Here is a 19,074-nt window from a genome sequence, read left to right on the forward strand (position 1 = left end):
GGAGGTTATTGATGGAAATCATTTCATTTAGCCCCGGGGGGGGGGGGTATCCAGCATTCAGATATATTTGCCACCAGGTCTCTTTATTTTCTAAGACTAATTTCCAGGGTCCTCCCAGGGGGTCTTTAATAACCTGGTACAGTACCAGAAATTTAAAGTTGTGGATAGGAAATTTACTTATGTGCTTGAAAAGCGCATTTGTGTCCTTACTATGGGAGATGTCATGGGTGTGCTCATACATCCTCTGGGAAAGTTTATGTTCAGTTTTTCCAACATAAAATGCTGGACATTCTGAACAGCATGCAACATACACTACCCCTTGTGTGTAACAGCTAGATCTACCCCTGATTATGATTTTCTTATTACCTATTTTTATACTTGACCTATTGTATACATATCGGCACTGATTGCATGTGCCACAAGGAAACATCTTACCCACACTGGTGGCTGCTGGCTGTCGCTCCAAAATATTTTTGAAGTTGGGGCCCCTCCTGTATACAATATTAGGATTAATTCCTAACCTGGTTGTTAAATCTACTTCCATTTTGATAATGTTCCAATTTTTGTTTAAAATGTCCCTAACTATTTTGCCGTTACCATAATAAGTGATAATAAAAGGGCAAAACATTGCTGCATTTCTATTCCCTGTAACATTGCATCATCATTATTTATATTATTAATAGGAATATCATTGTTGATAATATTTGTATTACTGTTATTCCTATTCCCTTCTATTACCATCCCTAATCCCTCATGGTACTCTTGAAGCAATGGGACATATACACCTTGGATACGTTTTAAAATAACTTCATTTCGTATCTGGTTCACCATTCTTCTAGGGTAACCCCTATTATAAAACATATTAGATATATGAGTACACTCTTCTGTAAAATCTTCATAATTAGAGACCATATGGGCTGCACAAACCATTTGGCCCTTCACAACTCCCCTCTTTACATGGGTAGGGTGGTTACTGGAATAGTGCAAATATGTATTTGAAAATGTTGGTTTTCTATGAATGTTAGATTTCAAACCTACTACATGTTTTGATATAATTACATCTAAATATGCCACACTACCCAAGCTCACAACATGAATAAATTTCAAAAATTCAGTTGTCTGGTTAATATATTCAATGAAATTATTAATTTCTGCCATTGGACCTTTCCATGCAATAAACAGGTAATCCGGTACCTGACATACATACTAATATAGGAATAGAAAGGACTTGAATACAGGTATTCCCTTTCCCACCATGCCATGGCAATATTTGCAAAAAGGGGGCCACAGGCTGACCCCATGGCTACCCCTTCCATCTGTCTATAATAATATCCTTCAAAGTGTATGTAATTGAAGCTCAGAACCATATCTAATAACTGGTTGTAAACATTAATTTTGTCTTGATGTAACTTCATTGCTTCATGAAGATATAAACAAAACCAGTCCTTGCCTTGCTCATGGGGGATAGTACTAAACAAGTCTTTTATATCAATGGTTATAAAAATACCATCAGTAAAGGGGTTCAATTTGTTACAAATGGTAAGGAGCTGCCAGAAATCACAACACAAATTTGGGATATTATTTACTACTGTTTTTAACTGTTTATCTAGGAATCTAGCTATATAACTGGTCTTGGGTTTCCCAGAATCCACAATAGGCCTTAAAGGTGGATCAGCATTATACTTATGTATCTTAGGGACCCTGACAATTACCGGGATCCTAGGCCAATCAATAGTCATATAGTTATATTCCTGTATAGTAATATGTTCCTGTGTAAGCATATCCAGTAATTCCCAGTCTATTCTCTTATAACCAAGATGTACTTCATTGATGGACACCTCTTCATAAATTCCACTATACAACATATTAAACATTGTTTGAATGTAATCATATTGTTGCATAATCACCATACCCCCGCCCTTGTCAGGGTGCATGAACCTAAGGTCACCGTATGATTTAAGATACTCCAGTGTACTTCTGTCAATATTAGACATATTATCAAAATAATCAAACTGTGAAAGATAATATCTGAAATCAATTTCACAGGCTTTCTCAAACACCTTTAATATAAGATGTACATCAGGGTTAAAAACACTGGGAATTCTAACATTAGTCCCAGTATTACTTAAAGTCAGACTTTCATTATTAAATAAAACATGTAAATTCAAATTCCTGACATACATTTATAAATCTAAAATCAGCCTGACAAGATCCACAGATTTTCTGCGAATAAAGATATATCCTTTGCTAAATAAATTAGCACACTCTTCACCAAGGGAAATTGTACTGTAGTTGTAAATTTTAAAATCATGCACAGAGTTTTCAATAATTTTACAGTCAAAGTCACTAATCACCTCTAATATTGATTATTCCTGTTCCCATTCCTCTGCTGGTTGCATTTCCAGTGATTGGTTTGTGGATATGGTCCCTGGTTTTGTTGCCTGTGGTTCCATAACCTTTCGCAACCTCCGGTTGGTCTAAAGTGACAGCTTCAGCATCTGATTCTTCACAGGTTTCATCATTATCCTGTTGTTGTCTATTAAGAAATGTATTCCCAGTTTGCCTTAAAGGTGGTAAAGGATATGCTTTACCTTGTGCATATGCTGTCCTGTCTCGTGCCAATTTTTTGTTCTTTCTGTGCAAAATAGAATTGTACAAACTGTCAATGTCCTTAAAGATATAATCTTATTGGCTTTTGTATCCAACAAACAAATTGTTCTTGACAATTTTGCCATCAGGCTCTTTAATTTCGGCATGTAACGCTTCCATGGCTGTGCTGTTATGTTTTATCAGGAGCTCCATCAGTTCACAGCCATGTTTATCAAACATGGCAAGGAGCTCCAATGTAACAGTGAACTTTGCACTAACCCGGTTGGGAATTTCCACAACCGGAGTCCTTTAGGTACAAGTTTACATTTAAGGCATTCTTTAAAATAGTTATTCTCTTGCTGGAGTTTACAAAAACTAGTTAGTTTATCTTCATTATTCAGATGTGTTTCTTGAAGAAATACTAATTGGGGTTTATGTAAGTGCAGATATTTGAATAAACTTCTCCTTTTATTATTATTATTGTTAAGGCCATTAACATTGATAGACACTTCATATAATATTTAAATGTGTCAGTTTATGGTATGATATATGGTTATTATGTATAATAATATGTGTACTATGGAGGCAAAAGTTTACATTTAGATATCCATGTGATATACTTTCATTTGTGTTAGACACCTTAAAAACCAAGACAAACATGTTTGTGAAACTAGTGCTATAAATAATACAACCAGTACCCAACTCTATGAGGACTAAATCCTCCTGTCTGAGTAAAAAAGTCATGCAGACAGTCCCTCTAATCGTAACTATTATACACAAAGTGAGTCTCTCAACCTAGTATAATTTTATGTTTAAGAATTATGTGGTAATAAATTAGATATTTAGTTTGCAATAGTATGTAAATAAAAGATGATTTTAGAATACAACATGTTAACGATGTTATCCAGAAAGGCTTTATAAAAATTTGAATCCACGTTTAATATGTAGTATCATATAAAAAAGGTAGTGATAAATGTCTGATCAACATCATAACTTATATATTCCAATTATTATATTGTTAACATTATAGTGAAATATATAAATTTCTAGTCCATATAAGATTTAAATTTACCTTATAAAGATATTTCTATACTTCAAGGAAAGGTGTAAATGACCATGAATTTCTCTCAATATTTTTTCATTACAGTATTATTACAGGTGAATCATAATTAATAGGTTAATAATTTTAAGCAAATAATCAATTAATTGTTGTTATGTTCAACAAAGAATATATTTCGTATACATTTTAAACTCTGAGACCCTAAAGTTTTATATGAAATAGGATTCTATTCCTTAAATGCATTTATCAAAGCACTAATTAAACATCAAGCAATTTTAAGTGTATCAATGTGTCAAGTAGAGATTTTAAGTAGAGCAAGTACATGCTGAAAGCTAAAACTGATTTGTTCAATAATGCTCTTTTGTCTTATAATAAAGGCTTTATAAAAATAATTATGTATAAATCACACAATGAAATGCGTCAAACATGTAATCACATTATGAGGATTTAACAGATCACAGCTTAGGCATGTAAGACTCTATATCAAGAAAAAGTATTAGTCTTTAGAATAATTGTAAGATAAATGATTATTTTCCTTTCTTATTCTTCTTTCCCTTTTCTTTCTTTATAGACAGTCTTTTAACTTGCTAACACATCATTTTAAAATTAGAAGACTTCAAACAATATTTATACCTTATTTTTTTATTCTTTCTGTTGTAGTAAGACTAGAATTTTACTTTGTGTGGTTTTCTTTGACTGCCATTATTAGCTAGCGCTATAAATCTATTATTGTTCTCAAGTTAGTAAATCATAACTAATATACCTTGTATAGGCAACCATGCAATTTGTAAAACTGCTCACTTCAGGAATCTACCAATTATTCATTAAGCTTTTATATTCCTTATTATAGATGCATGACTGATATTGCTGTTGTTGTTATGTCTTTTGGCTTTTCCCAGTTAGGGGTCGCCACAGCGGAACTCCGGTCCGCTAATGATTGGCAGTAGATTTTTATGTGCCAAGTTGTCAGCCCTGACAAACAACCTTCAATGAAGGTACGCCCATTCATGCATGTCTCCACACAGAAGACGCTCTAACTGAGAATTGAGCAGGACAACGTGTTACGGTGAGGCGACAATGCTACCGCAGCACCACCACCGCAGTAAGACATTCAAATACAAACAATTCAACTCTAGAATATTATGTTTAAAATAACATTTGATAACAACGCATGGTATAGGTTCATAGAGCTAAAGATGTAAGACCATGTCAAAGCTGACATTAAATGCACCTTTTCATTTGTTATGATTAACCATATTTAATATTGACATAGACTGAGAGTACAGGAGCCCTCCACTACACCCATATCTAAGAAAACTTTAAAGTTTACTAGTAGTATATAACAAGCCTAGCAGCTTTTAGAATCAGTGAAATACTTGGAATTTAGTGCCTGTTATACAGCCAATCCTCTGTTAGCCTTCACAGATTACTTGTTGTAATTAGTATACCAGTTTTGACATACAAATGGTAGACATGAATGATCTCTAGCTCCTGCAACTATTTTAATTTTAGGTGAGATCCAAGAAATGCTTGTGTATCTGACATAACATCTGCACAGTCCATTGTATTTAAGGTATTATGACAAATTTAAAGTACATCATAGTCTCCTCCATATGAACAAGGGTGTTCACTCCACAGACTTATACATAGACAAATATAGTTACATTAAATTTTGTAATATTCCATGAAAAACATTATCTCTGAACTTTATGAACTTTTGTATGATTCCACAAAATGAATGCAACTGTCCATCAATGGTATTAAAGAACAATACCCTAAAGGATGCAGTAATGATCTATTCAAGAATGATCTCCCATTGAGAGAGTGAGTAAAAATCGCTCTGTTTGAGAAACAACCCTCTTATTTTTTTTGCAGGACAGTCCAGATCTGAGCTAAATCTGGGATGTGAGGGCATGAACTATTACTTTTCATTTCATATTTTATTTTGGGGAAGAGAGAGAGAGAAAAAAAAAATCCCCCACACTCTCTTCAAGTTAGTACAAAGAAAATAATAAACATTTACTTCTAAATATTTTAGGATGTGTAGTGGTACATTTTAATATGCTGAATATGAAATCTGCTGCCAACTGTTGTTTTCTGTTAGCTTGGAAGCCACAAAGGGTCCAGCTCTATTCATGACATCTTATATGATGTCATCAGGGAGGCGACAGTTTTTTGGGGGTTCGTAGTGGAAAGCTAGTTTGCATGATGTTTCTAGTGCAAACAAAACCTTTTTATGGATTTTACTTGTCTCGCGGAGCTGGCAGGAAGAGAAGCCAGAGAGACTGCACAAAAATGGAGAAGGCCAGGAAGGTCTCATGCCTGCCTATAGTGGGAAAGCAATAGAACAAGAAAATAAAAGCACTTCGACGTCATGGGGAGAATCAAGGTAAAACATGTATGAAATCTAGCCAGAACAATAGGGATTTCATTACAGCAATATACAAATCAGTCTATCTCCATATCTACAAGTAAAAAAAAAAGAAAAAACACAATGAAGGTCTGTCACAACCCCAGAACATTACCAAACCATTAAGATAGTATTTTTTCTTTTTTTTACCCTTTTTTGGACAGTGTTCACAATTCTACGGTATACTTCTAGTCAATGCATTCTAAGTTACTGCAAAGCACTCATAAGACAAATTAGAGAATACCCTTAAACATGTCCTTAAACATTCCTCAGTTTGATATCTAGATAAATATTTGCTTACATTTAAAGGATTTCTCTTTAAAATAAGAACAATTCAATGGACTATGAAACCATGTTCTTAACTGGTACTATTTATAGAGTTTAAAGACTATGTGCTTTTATTAAATTTGTTATTGGTCTTGTGTATTTAGATTCTTGTGATGAATATATGTACATTAAATTTAAGATGATAAAGTTTATAATATGAGCATTAGGCTAATATTAAATTATAGTTAAACTTTTGCTACTCTAAATTATTTAGGACTAGTACTGATTAAAGAAATTATGACTATAAAAAAGAAACATAAAGGTGTACCAGTAATGAATGATGTCCTTATGTTGAAAGCTTTCTTTTGAATTTCTTATTTCCTTTCTCTTACTTTCTCTTTTTTCCTTTTATAAATTATTGATAAGAGAATTTAATAACAATGTTGTAACATGAAAAAAGAACAAAACATGTCATTATTTGTCCTTCAGCTTTTTCTTCTTCTGTTCAGCTACTTTCCACTCATTCCTCTCTGCATTTCTTTTGGGTGTGCTATTAGTCCAGTCCATAGCTTCAACTTGGTCAATTATGTTGTTATTAAGTAAATATTTTGTTGCTATATCCAGAGAGTCAAATATTTTGATACCTTCAGGAAGAAAGATTTTCAGTCTGGCAGGAAATAAATGAGTTTTCAGTTTTTTCTTCAGAGCTTTTAGGATGGGATAAAATTCTCTTCTTTTTATTACCACATTTGAAAACAGTCATTGTCAAATCTGATAAGTGATCCTTGGTATTTTATTGGGGAATTTGACCATGCTGTCTTGAGGATTAGTTCTTTGTCTTGACTGGAAAACATTTTTAGTATGATGGATCTTGGCTTAGATTTTGCTGATATAGTTGTCTCAGCAGTTGTTAAGGATCTGTGGGCTCATTCTATGCCATAGGAGAGTGATTTAGGCAGATTAAGCATAGTTGGTATCCATGTTGTAAGAAAATTGGTGATATCTCCTTCTGATTTATCCAGGAGCCAGTATACATGAAGATTATTCTTTCTGGACCTATTTTCCAAGTCTCACCACAAAACCAACCAAAGATTAAGCAACAACCAAATTGAAATAGACCAGTGAATAATATTTTCCAAGTCATCCAGTTTGTCTAATAAATAGTTATTTTGTTTTAGTAGAAATTCTGAATGATGTTCCTCTTCAGCTAGTCTTTTTTCCATATCATTTGGTGACTGTTCCATCTGTGAGATTTGTGTCTTATGTTGTAAGACAATTTCTTGTAGTTGCTCAAGCTGCTGACAGTATTTGTCCTTGAAGGAATCTAGTGTATTGTCCATTTTGTCTATATTTGTTAGATGAGTTTGTAATTCGTTTTTGAGAGAGGAGTCTTTAGATGAAGTTTTGTTATGGCTCATTCTAATATACTGAGTGAAGTTTTCTTGTCAAGATGAATGTGACAGGAATGTTTTGTTCTAATTTAAAAAAAAATAGTTGAATAGATTCCCAAGTTGTTTAGAAGTGATATGATGATAAGTAAGTTGAATAAAATTCAGTTATGATGATAAATTCCTGTCAGAATTATAATCCAGGATAGAGAGCTCTTGGAGAGTTCTCCTACCAGATCACCATCTTGGCCACGCCCCAACTGCAACCATCTTCTTGAAGTAAAAAAATAATGTCACAGGGAGATGCAGAAATTACATTTCTTTTTCTTCAATTTTTTTGAATTAACTTTTTTGTCTGAGAGGCTATCCTTTTGAATTAACATTTGAACCTTACCTTGTATGACAAAATCTGGTCTCAAATGAATGCCAGAAATCCCATAGTGAAAATATTTTCTGTCTGCCTGTTTCAGGACATTGGTCAGTTTATTCTAGCTATTGATGTAACTATTTGATTTTATGGTTTTATATGTTCCTAATCTTACTCAGAATGTTTCCAAAAATGAGTCTCATTGATCAGTGCAGGTTGCTGACAAGCAAAACAAAGGAATAAGTATTTGTATAGAATTATGTTTATTATTAAAGATTATACTTATTGCATATTTTCTTCATAGCGAATAATGTTTGCTTCTATGGAGAGTGTTCATATTACTGTTCCACAGAGCATGCTCTGTGTGGGAAGCCTGACCAGATTGAAGGATCAATGGCTGCCTTTCTGCCAGATAAATCTCTTGCTGATCGTCACAATTGGCGGAGTCCCTGGAGGCGATCTTATCACAAGCATAAGAAGGCAGAGTAAGTACAAATAAAGCTGTTTGCAACAATGTGATTAGTGGCATTTTGCAGTATGCACGAGTATTACTATGCCAGACATATGCAGGAATTACAATTCTTAAATGTCATAAAGATGCTTCTATGTGATAAAGAAAAAAAGGAATGTGGGTCATTCAGCCTAAAATATACTTAAATGGAAAATGATAATAACGTTTGTGTCTACTTAGACTTTAGTCTGGTGACTAGTACAGGAGAGTAAGGTTAACAACTGTTAACAAACTTATTCCTGTAGTCTAGGGTGTGATGCCCCTGCCCTGGCCCAGTAATAAAGGAGCCCCAATCCTCCCCACTAGCACCAGTAAGGGACATGCACACTGGGAGGATAACAAGTACACACACAGTAAAGTACAGTTTTCCTTAAGAGCACGCAGAGATCACAGTCAGTCTGGGGCTGGTTTCTCCCTCTCTCTTCAGATTCTCAATAAGACTCCCCACTGGATAGCTACTGGGTTAAGATCTCAGCCGAGTGGTCAAGCCAAAACATCAAGCACCCTCTCTGTCAAACCAGTGCTTCATGTCACTGCCCAAGTAGCTCACACACACACACACACACACACACACACACACACACACACACACACACACACACACACACACACACACACACACACACACTTTGAGATGTGATTTATATACAAACACACAGACAGTCCTGGGGAAGGATGACACAGGTTTACTAGCTATGCCCCCTTCTGCCCAGGCTATAAGGTAGAAATCACAAACCATTATTTATCAGCTACTATAAGATCCCTTACCAAAGGGTGCCCAATCTTACTGTGTAATGTTACTATTATCCAAATGGTAAGTGAGGCCAAGACTTTAAGGCTATTTAAGAATGTTCTGTACAGTGTTACCAAATACATATGCAAGTACTTTAAGAGCTTAAATATCTCTAACAAGCAAGCCACAATTAAATGGTTTAAATGTATTTAATAATAAATAATCACAGAACAAGACAATACTCGATAACCCAATACAGTGACAACAGAGTTCAGAAACACAGGAAATATTTTAAAATTACATTGCAGGGCAGTCTCAAAGCAATATAGAAAACATCTAGACCAATCTTACTATATTCCTGTCAATCTCTAAGAGAGATACTATGATCTAAGTCTTACTTATAGACCAAGGCAAGTGCTGGTGAGATGTTTACAGGTCCAGAGACAAATACAAAATGCTCAGACTTTCTCTCTGAGACAGTTCTTAAATTAATAATACACATTGCTGCTGGGTTAGCTAGATGACATCACTATTTGACACTTGTCTCAAGTTCCCAGGATAAACAGACACTAACAGAATTTAACACGTCTATATGAAAAATACTTCCCTCTTAAAAGCTGACACTTATCCCTTAGAAGCGTGTATGAAAATTTTACATTGTAAACCTAGTAATTATTTCTGTCTTAAGACAATAGAAAGAAACTCTAGCTGTAGACATTCTGTCTTCTAGTTGTGGTAAACAGAATCATAAAACTCTTTACTTATTTTCTCAGAGTTTGCAAGTTAACTATTTATGTCCCAATTTCTGCTATGAAAACATACTTTGCACAGGCATTTAGTTCATATACATTTCTGTGGCTACATTTTAAAGCTCAGCACATAACATACAGGTTACTTGCATTTGTAGACAAGCCTATGGATCATATTAATATTTACAATGACAAAGAATTATCTACAAAATTCTAGATACCTGAGCTGGCAGCCTTCACATTGGGTTTGCCTACCTCAGATTCCATTTATCTCATGTGTGTGAGTCACTTAACCAAACATTGCTTCCTGGATGTACAAGCATGCAGTGGAAAGGTAATCCATATATCTTGCTCTAACCTTTATCAATGAGATTGCAATGATTATCAACATGAGTAGGCATCACACTAGTTTATTGATCATAATTAGTATGTCAGCAATGTCCAGTTATAAAGAAGCATTTTGAGGAACTCAAATATATCCATAGATGGAGACAGAAGCACACATGAAATTCCCTTTGTACTTGATTGGGCCATGATGATCTGCTAGTTATACTCTTAATTAATTCATTATGGGTGAAGCAGTGGTGCAGTGGTTAGCATTGTTGCCTCACAGCAAGAGGTTTTCTGGTTCAATTCTTTGCTGGGGTGCCATCTGTGCAGAGTCTGCATGTCCTCCCTGCATTCGCATGGGTTTCCCCTCGGTGCTTCAAATTTCCTTCCACATTCCAAAGACGTGTATGGAGCATTTCTCACCAGGCTTCCACTGAAAATGGACTGTGTCCCAGTCAGATGTTCCTGGTAAACAAATGTTAAAAAAAATAAAAAAGGTAGTGATACTAGTCCTAGTTTAGAAGATTTGATCAGATAAATCTTGAAAGCTACCACCATCAGAATGTCAAAACAAACTTCTTCCATCAAGAAGCTAACCATTTACATTACAGATGCATCAGTCAGGAGCAGCTCCCAGTGAGAATGCAGAAAACTGAGATCCCAAAATACCTGCAAAGCATGCTCAGGATATCTTTCACACATTGCCATCCTCAAATTTGCTACCATGTTATTGCACTAATATAGTACACTACTTTCTCAAGTCACAATAAGCCCTTGACAGTAAACCAAGAAAGATAATAGCCTAGTCACTCTGTTTTCAAGATGTACTAAATATTTTAAGGGCATTTATACAGTATAATTCTAATTTGTTATTTTGCTGCTTCTAAATTGCTATCTTTTGGGGATGCCTACATTCAAGCTGTGGAGACAACAATAAGCCCTTGACAGTAAACCAAGGAAGATAATAGGCTAGTCACTTTGCTTTCAAGATGTACTATTTCTGCAGTGGTGCAGCGGTAGCATTGTTGCCTCACAGCAAGAGGCTCTCCCATTCAATTCTCGGCTGAAGTGCGGGGAGTGCCTTCTGTGTGGAGTCTGCATGTCCTCCCCGCGGTTGGGTGGGCGTTCGAAAGACATGCGTAAATGGGCATGCCTTCATTGAAGGTTGAACGTCGAGCTGGCACTTCGGCATTTGTGAAAATCTACTGCCAATCATTAGTGGACCGGAGTTCCGCTCTGGTGACCCCTAACCTGGAAAAGCTGAATTATAACAACAACAACTCATTTTTTAAGGGCATTTATACAGTATAATTCTAATTTGCTATTTTGCTGCTTCTAAATTGCTATCTTTTGGGGATGCTTACATCCAAGGTGTGGAGACAACAATGCACATCTAATAGTATTAAAACATGTCCCGAGTATGAATTATCAATCTTTTTTCTTTGACTGCATGCAGCTTATGGAGTATTTCATATGACCCAGCATAATTGTTATCTAACTGTTGATTGCATGAAAGATCAGCACACACACAGTGAATGAGCTGTGATTGTTATCCTTTTTGTTTTTGGCTTGCTGAGACTTTGATAATAAGGAAGATGAAAAACTGTCTTTGTTATTGTTTCTTTCCTGGCTCAGTGAGTTATACAGGAATGGACATTGGATACAGGCAATCAAGTCTAGATAGTAGATTTGCCCAGATTGATGTACATGGCATGACTAATTCTACTTCATAGAAAATGAGAACAAATGTGATGCTTGTTTATTGCCCTGGAAGCAACATCCTGATGTGTGATGGGGATTTCTCACATGTAGTCTGGTTACTTTTCTTTCTATGTGCAGATTTAATATGTAGCATGGAATATAATAGTGCCTCAGTGTATTTATAGGTGAGGATATGCAGTGCTTTCTTTTGTTTGTTTCTGTGTTATTAATATAATATTACTAATAATATTACTAATATAATATTTTGACATTATCACATTGAAGCCTGAAGCATCAGTCCTCAGAACACCCCTAAACATATGTTATTTTCTGAATAACATACATCACTTTGGGCATTATTGTTTGCGTGACATATTTAACATGACTTGACAGACTGGACTATTTCATTAAAGTGATCAGTACTACACCATAGTTTATAATGGATTCAGCTTACATAAATAAAAAAAAAAACATGGTGAGAAACAAATCCAGTCAGTAAGCAAAAAGTTTAGGTGTATAGGACTAGTTACATCTCCAGTAATATTCATTGTTCCACTAGGCATTAGCCAAGCAATTTAGACTGCAAACTAAGAAGACAGGGTCCCTTCCTAATTCATCCTATTCCTGGGTAATAAAACATATGGCATGTTTAACATAGTATCTGACTGCCTATAGGCCCGATTTTTTGCCAGCTGGTGCAGATGGTTAAGCCAGTGAGCTGTAGTTCCTGTGGTACAGAATTTGAGTTCCTCTACCCACATTTGTCCAGAGTCTGAACTTGAGCAAGTCACTTAACCAGACATAGGCTCTTCAGTATTCCCCTAGACTGCAAGTTTAGCAACTATCTATGGAGATGTTTGTAAGAAAATAAATACATAGAAGAGACAACAGGAATACAATTAGCAAAGTAATATTAACTTTCTTGTCAGCTTAAGTCAAAACTCAGATTTTCCAAGGCAGAGATAGCTTCCTACATAGATAAGTTAGTCTTTGAAGGTCTCAGGGGTGGATAGGTTTCCTGAAGAATAATACCAGAAGCTCCTTTCAAGATTATTATGGCAAAGGACAATCCTCCATTATGGTTGTAAGCTCTTTCACCTCCAGTTTTCTAACTTGGTAAGGGCAATGATCATACAAGTGGTTATCACTGAATATGTCTAGAAAATGCTAGTCATAATATATTTATGGAGCTTTGAGTTATGAGAGTAAAGCTTCCCCTGCCAGGTGATCTCCACAATGATTAGACTGTATTTGTTTTAGGACCTCACACTTGTGAAAACACTATGAAGATAGCATATGACAGGGACCTGCAGCAAGCAGTAACACAATTCAAAATATATGTTGTTCTAACAAAGTTGTCAAATCTGTTTTGGATATTGAGAGAAGTCAGCATGCCAGATTTCAGTATCTCTTACCTGATTCAGTTTTATGAAAGAGCATCCACACCAGTTAAGTTAAACTATTTTCTCTATGAAAAAATAGATTCTTAAATATATTAAGCAAGAATGGCCAGTGGCCACACAGTTCTCCTTGTACTTGTGATGTACCCTCTATCAACCTTATTAAAACATCAGCTAGCCAATCCAGATTCCAATAATGGGACAAATAAGAGTTAATATCCTGCTACTGCAAGCTTCTCAACCATGTTTGCAAGGGCTTGGCATGTTTTCCTGGAGTTCAGGAAGACATCTGGATACTGGATCAAACGAATCCAATTATAGTTTCTTCTCTCAGATTGATTCTGGACATATTTTGCCTTATAGGGAATAAGAGATTTCTGATGCATCGATATCAAGCCAATTCCCAGCTTGGGACAGACAGAAACCTAAACGTGAGTATTATACAAGAGAGAGTATAGATAGTACTTTAAAACTACATACACCTCTATTAATGTGAGTATTATACAAGAGAGAGTATAGATAGTACTTTAAACCTACAGACACCTCTATTAATGTGAGTATTATACAAGAGAGAGTATAGATAGTACTTTAAACCTACATACACCTCTATTAATGTGAGTATTATACAAGAGAGAGTATAGATAGTACTTTAAAACTACAGACACCTCAATTAATGTGAGTATTATACAAGAGAGAGTATAGATAGTACTTTAAAACTACAGACACCTCTATTTCAAATGAAGCAACAGATTGTTGTTACCAAAGTGAACTTGCAACCTCCAAGTCTTGTGTGTCTTGTAGATTTTACCACTACATATTTCAATAAGAAAGGTAGTAGATGGGTGACTGTTGTTTTTTTTTTTTTTGTGGCCTTCAAGACCCATTGTGATGGCAACAAGGAGAATAAGACCATCATGAAATATATGACAGCTACAGCCGTGAGTCTCCAGCATGAGTTTCACATTATATGTTTGCCTCAATATGCCAATACAGCTTATCAGCCTCTTAAGGTATTTACTCAGTTATCAACAGACCTGCATACATAGGTAGTCTTCCCGTATATTGCTCTTATGTCTTCCATCTGGGACAAACTGTATACCCATTTCATGAATGGCAGAGTAAATAGATTTTAATGTCATCACAGTTTTTCAATGAGGATTGTTTAGCTTTTTTTTGAGTCCTTAAGCACTAATTATTTTCTGGTCACGAGGGATGTATCTTATTATCACCAAGTCGGACACATACTTCTCAAAATCGTAGCACATGAAATCTGGACAAAGTCTGACTTAATGGAGGGACAACGGACCAAAAATAGGGGCACATTTTAAATATTGCTTCAATAAACTTAAGAAAGTTGCTAGAATAACAGGATCTGTGTTAGCATGTATTTTCTGAAGGATATAACGTCTGAAACTCAAATGCATGCCATTATTTAGTGACTTTAATCATTGGATCATGCCAGTAACTTGTCAAAACACAACTTTTATGAGGAACAGACCAAAAATATGAAGCAAAAAATTTGGACAGTCTGTGGAAATATGTACAGTTGAGTGGTATGAAGACATTACTTAATGCTGAAACTTTCAGTGATAGGCAGTGAAAATCTGCAGTAGTATGTATTAGTTCAATATACTGTAAAGATACATGTAGGAAGGTATAATTTGTGCTAAGTATATTTTAGGGTGTACTTGATTCCTGTGGGATTATTCTTCTTTAGCCTGCCATTCAACTATAGATCAGATTCACAAAGGAAGTAGAAAGACAGCCATCAGAACAGGAAACGGTGCTGATTTTGAAGAGACAAAAGTCTGGTCTACTTTCTGACTGTACACGGAGGTGCCTAGGAAGAGGTTTTTGACTTTTGTCAGGTACACATATTTACTAATGCTTTGGAAAAATGTCATAGCTATAGGAATGAAGTGTAAGGCACAAAAACAGATATTCTGGGTCTGAGCATTCAGGATAGAAATTAAAAACACCACTAAAATCATGCTGGTTGGGGAAGAGGGACATTTATATTTTCTCTGGAAATAGTGTTGTTTATTATTGCTCTAGATGATCAGGTCTAAAGTCTTGGTTTACTTGTAATCATGTTATACACTAAAAAACAGCTATTACACAGCACTGGAAATCCTCTGTTTTTCTACTGGTAAGGAGTGCATGGAAATTGTGGACAAAATTTACACATAAAATACAATTAGGCCAAGAGCTTTCTAACTGTGGGTATTGGCAAAATGTAGGGACATAGCCTGGGTGGGGTAATGGGGGTTGCTGCCTTGGACACAAAGTGTTAGTGGGTGTGATTAGCCTCAACCTTCCCTCAGGAAATATCTTCAAATATAACTCTGCCTACTATCAGCAGGGAACAGATCCTTAATGCTCTCTCTAAGACCAAGAACACTGCATCAATGGACCCAGAAAATATCCCAGGATGCCTTCTAAACAGCATGAAACATGACCTATCAGGGCCTCTGGAATTATTGTTTAACTATAGCCTCCAAACAGGCTTCGTACCTCATGAATGCAAAAAGGCAACGGTCATCCCTCTTCACATTGGGCCATCTACAGATCCTGGGAACTACAGGCCCATAAGTCTCATTAGTCTTATATGTAAAGCCATGGAAAGAATTATCATGGAGATGATCAACAGACATATAGTAAATCTCCAGACACTGGATCTAACCCAATTTCATCTCATCAAGGGCAGATCATGTCTACTCAACCTTGTGGACTTCTTTGAGAAGGTCATCAAAGCAATGGATGAGGGCAAAATCATTCACATGGCCTACCTTGACCTGGCCAGGGCATTTGACACAATACCCCACTCGGGCATTGTTGACAAACTCAACAATTTAATTACAAACCCATATGTCACCCAGTGGATAGCCAACTGGCTTACAGACAAGACCCAGGAAGTTAAAATTGGGGGGTCCACCTCTACAAAGAGGCCAGTCACAAGTGGAGTCCTTTAGGGATCAGTCCTTGGACTGATCCTTTTTGGAATTTGCTTCTCAGAAGTCAAGGCTAATGTTGGTGGTCTTTGGCTGACTAAATTTGCAGATGATTGCAAATTAGGAGCTCTCATTGAATCTCACACTGACACAACTGTTCTCCAGAAGGGACTGACACATACAAACAACTGGTGCCAGAGCCATGGACTAAAACTAAATGCCAAGAAATGCATAATAGTGTCCTTTGGGAAGTCATCCATCCCTGGTAACTGTCATATTGACAACACACCCCTTAGAGTTGATCCAGTAGTCAGCGACTAAGGGACACACATAGATAGTAATCTATCCTTTGATCAGCACGTGTCTATAGTGGTGAGAAAAGCATTCTATATTACGCAACTTATAAACAAAGGTGTGGCATCTAAGTCCAAGGAAGTTATTGTTCCACTGTATTTGGCATTCATCAGACATATCATTGAGTACAGTGGCCCCTTTGGTATGCACCTAACCAGGCATATCCAACAATTATTGGAGAGTCCACAGAGGTTCCTCACTAAAAGAATAAAAGGCATAAGTAATATGTCCTATGCAGACCACCTCAAGGCTCTATCCCTGCATTCTGTCTCCTACAGGCTTTTGAGGGGAGATCTATGTCTGGCATACAGGGCATTGTCAGACCCCACTCTGATGGAACTCCTGCATATCCACAAAACAAACAGCACCAGAATTACCCATTCGAAAGACTTAAATCTTGCCTGTGATATCAATAGGACCTGCTGGAGATATAGGTATGTATCCCAGAGACTACCTTGTCTATGGAACAGGCTCCCTATCCATGTGAAGCAGAGTTCTTCCCTAACCCAATTTAAGTGCAACTTGGACAATTGGATGGGAAACCAGAAATTCATCCCTGGTTTGGCACCTATGTCTCTAATGGACACACGTAACCTGTAAATGGTTCATCTCCCAGGCCCATGCTTACACTTATCAAGGGTATCAAAACTTGCCAGAGATTTGGGATGCATGGCTAGGCTTAAAAAGGCCCTTGTGGTCATTAGCCTAGTAAACACCTATGAACCTATAAACCTACATTGCTAATGGAATGGCATTACAGTACCAGCATTCAGAAATGAATGCTGACACTACATTTGCAGTCATGGCTGAAGTGCTTCATGTGTAAAGCTACTTGTTATATTTGTAGCAAGAGGTTTGCTATACTTCCAACAGAAGAATTTCTTTTTAGTTTTTTCTGCTTCTCAAGTTAGAGTTGAGGGGAGCGCCAGACTGGAAATCTGGACTGAGCACCAGCTATTGCTCTGGCAAAATGGCCATTTTACCTAAATAATGTAAGACATGATGTTATATCCGGAGTTAATTAAGATTAGATAACCTATAATCATTCTTAAAAGTTGATCTGGTAAAGTTTTTTAGCAGATTAGCATAAATAGTGCTTCAGTCAAATATAACCTGAACCTTTAAGAAACATAAGTTGTGATGCTGTCTCAAGGACTCCTGTTTGTCTTCACAAATGCTCTTGTATTAAATTTTTGGTGCATTGTAAATATAATCTCGTTTTAATATGAACTTTTTTGGATCCAGCATTGCTTTATGCACAATTAAACCACTACTGGAATAATGCATTATATGCTTGATCACTGAATGTCTACAATAATTCTAGCAAAAAATACATATTTATATAATTGTATGTCATGAGTTATCACAATGCTTTCTGCATTGTATCAAAAGTGCCTTATTTACTTTTCTGAGCATCAGTCACTTTGGTCAATCTTTTTAAGTATTACAGTTATACTTTGGTGAAGTACCTTGACCTATATTTTTTGTGTAATTCTGGGAACTTTAAATAAAGGAATTCAAACATCATTAATTATAGAGTCACATTTTAACATAACACTTCTACATGGGTATTTGTATAAAATGTCTCTACCATAGTTTTATTCTTTTGTTCTGTTATGTTTATTGGGTATTGAGAATATATAATATTCATGAATTTTACATGACAATGTAAACATTCCCCATAGTATATCATAATATTTTACATTCACCTTGTCACTATCGAACAACAAAACAACAGCCTGGCTCATTTTGTCTACCTGAGCAAGGTGGTGTGTCAGCAAGGTTTGGAGATCCTTTTGTCACTGCAAATGGACATAATTTTCCTTAATGCTTGTATCCTTTATTTCCCCAGTTTTGTCCCACTGTGATAGAATATGAAGCTACCTTATTTGAATCAACTCTCAATTATGTATCATCCATACTTGAGATTTGACACTTTCAGTTAAACCTTTGACCCTAAGGAGCATAGAACCATAGCTTTCCTCCCTAATCTCTGCTGACATCATCCCACATGTTCCTCTACCCCTCTATAATATAGCCTAAAAGGGTACATTTCCCATACTCTGCCCCCTTTTCCCCAACATTCCTTATCTCTCCATTTCAATATCAGATCCTCAGTCAATTTAACAGATTTCTTCTCCTCCTGTACTAACCTCCTCACCTAACCTTGGACTTTTTCTCCTGATGTCCAGATTGTTTTATTTTTCTTCCATATTTACATATCATCCTTGTTAAGCCAACCTACCAACAACAGCAGTTTGCTG

At 36.0% G+C, this 19,074-nt stretch overlaps 1 protein-coding gene across 1 annotated transcript in view; it reads left to right on the forward strand.

The window, feature by feature from the left end:
* The window catches only part of LOC122797833 (extracellular serine/threonine protein kinase FAM20C-like), a 719,407-nt gene that overhangs the window by 424,622 nt on the left and 275,711 nt on the right, over positions 1-19,074 (forward strand). Inside the window, exon 7 of the mRNA XM_044066357.1 lies at positions 8,386-8,566. Within this exon, the coding sequence (XP_043922292.1) occupies positions 8,386-8,566 (181 nt within the window). The remainder of the gene's footprint in view (positions 1-8,385; positions 8,567-19,074) is intronic.

Source organism: Protopterus annectens, chromosome 1.part0 (assembly GCF_019279795.1).
Source record: "Protopterus annectens isolate FY-2018-M chromosome 1.part0, PAN1.0, whole genome shotgun sequence".
Classification (NCBI taxonomy): Eukaryota; Metazoa; Chordata; order Ceratodontiformes; family Protopteridae; genus Protopterus; species Protopterus annectens.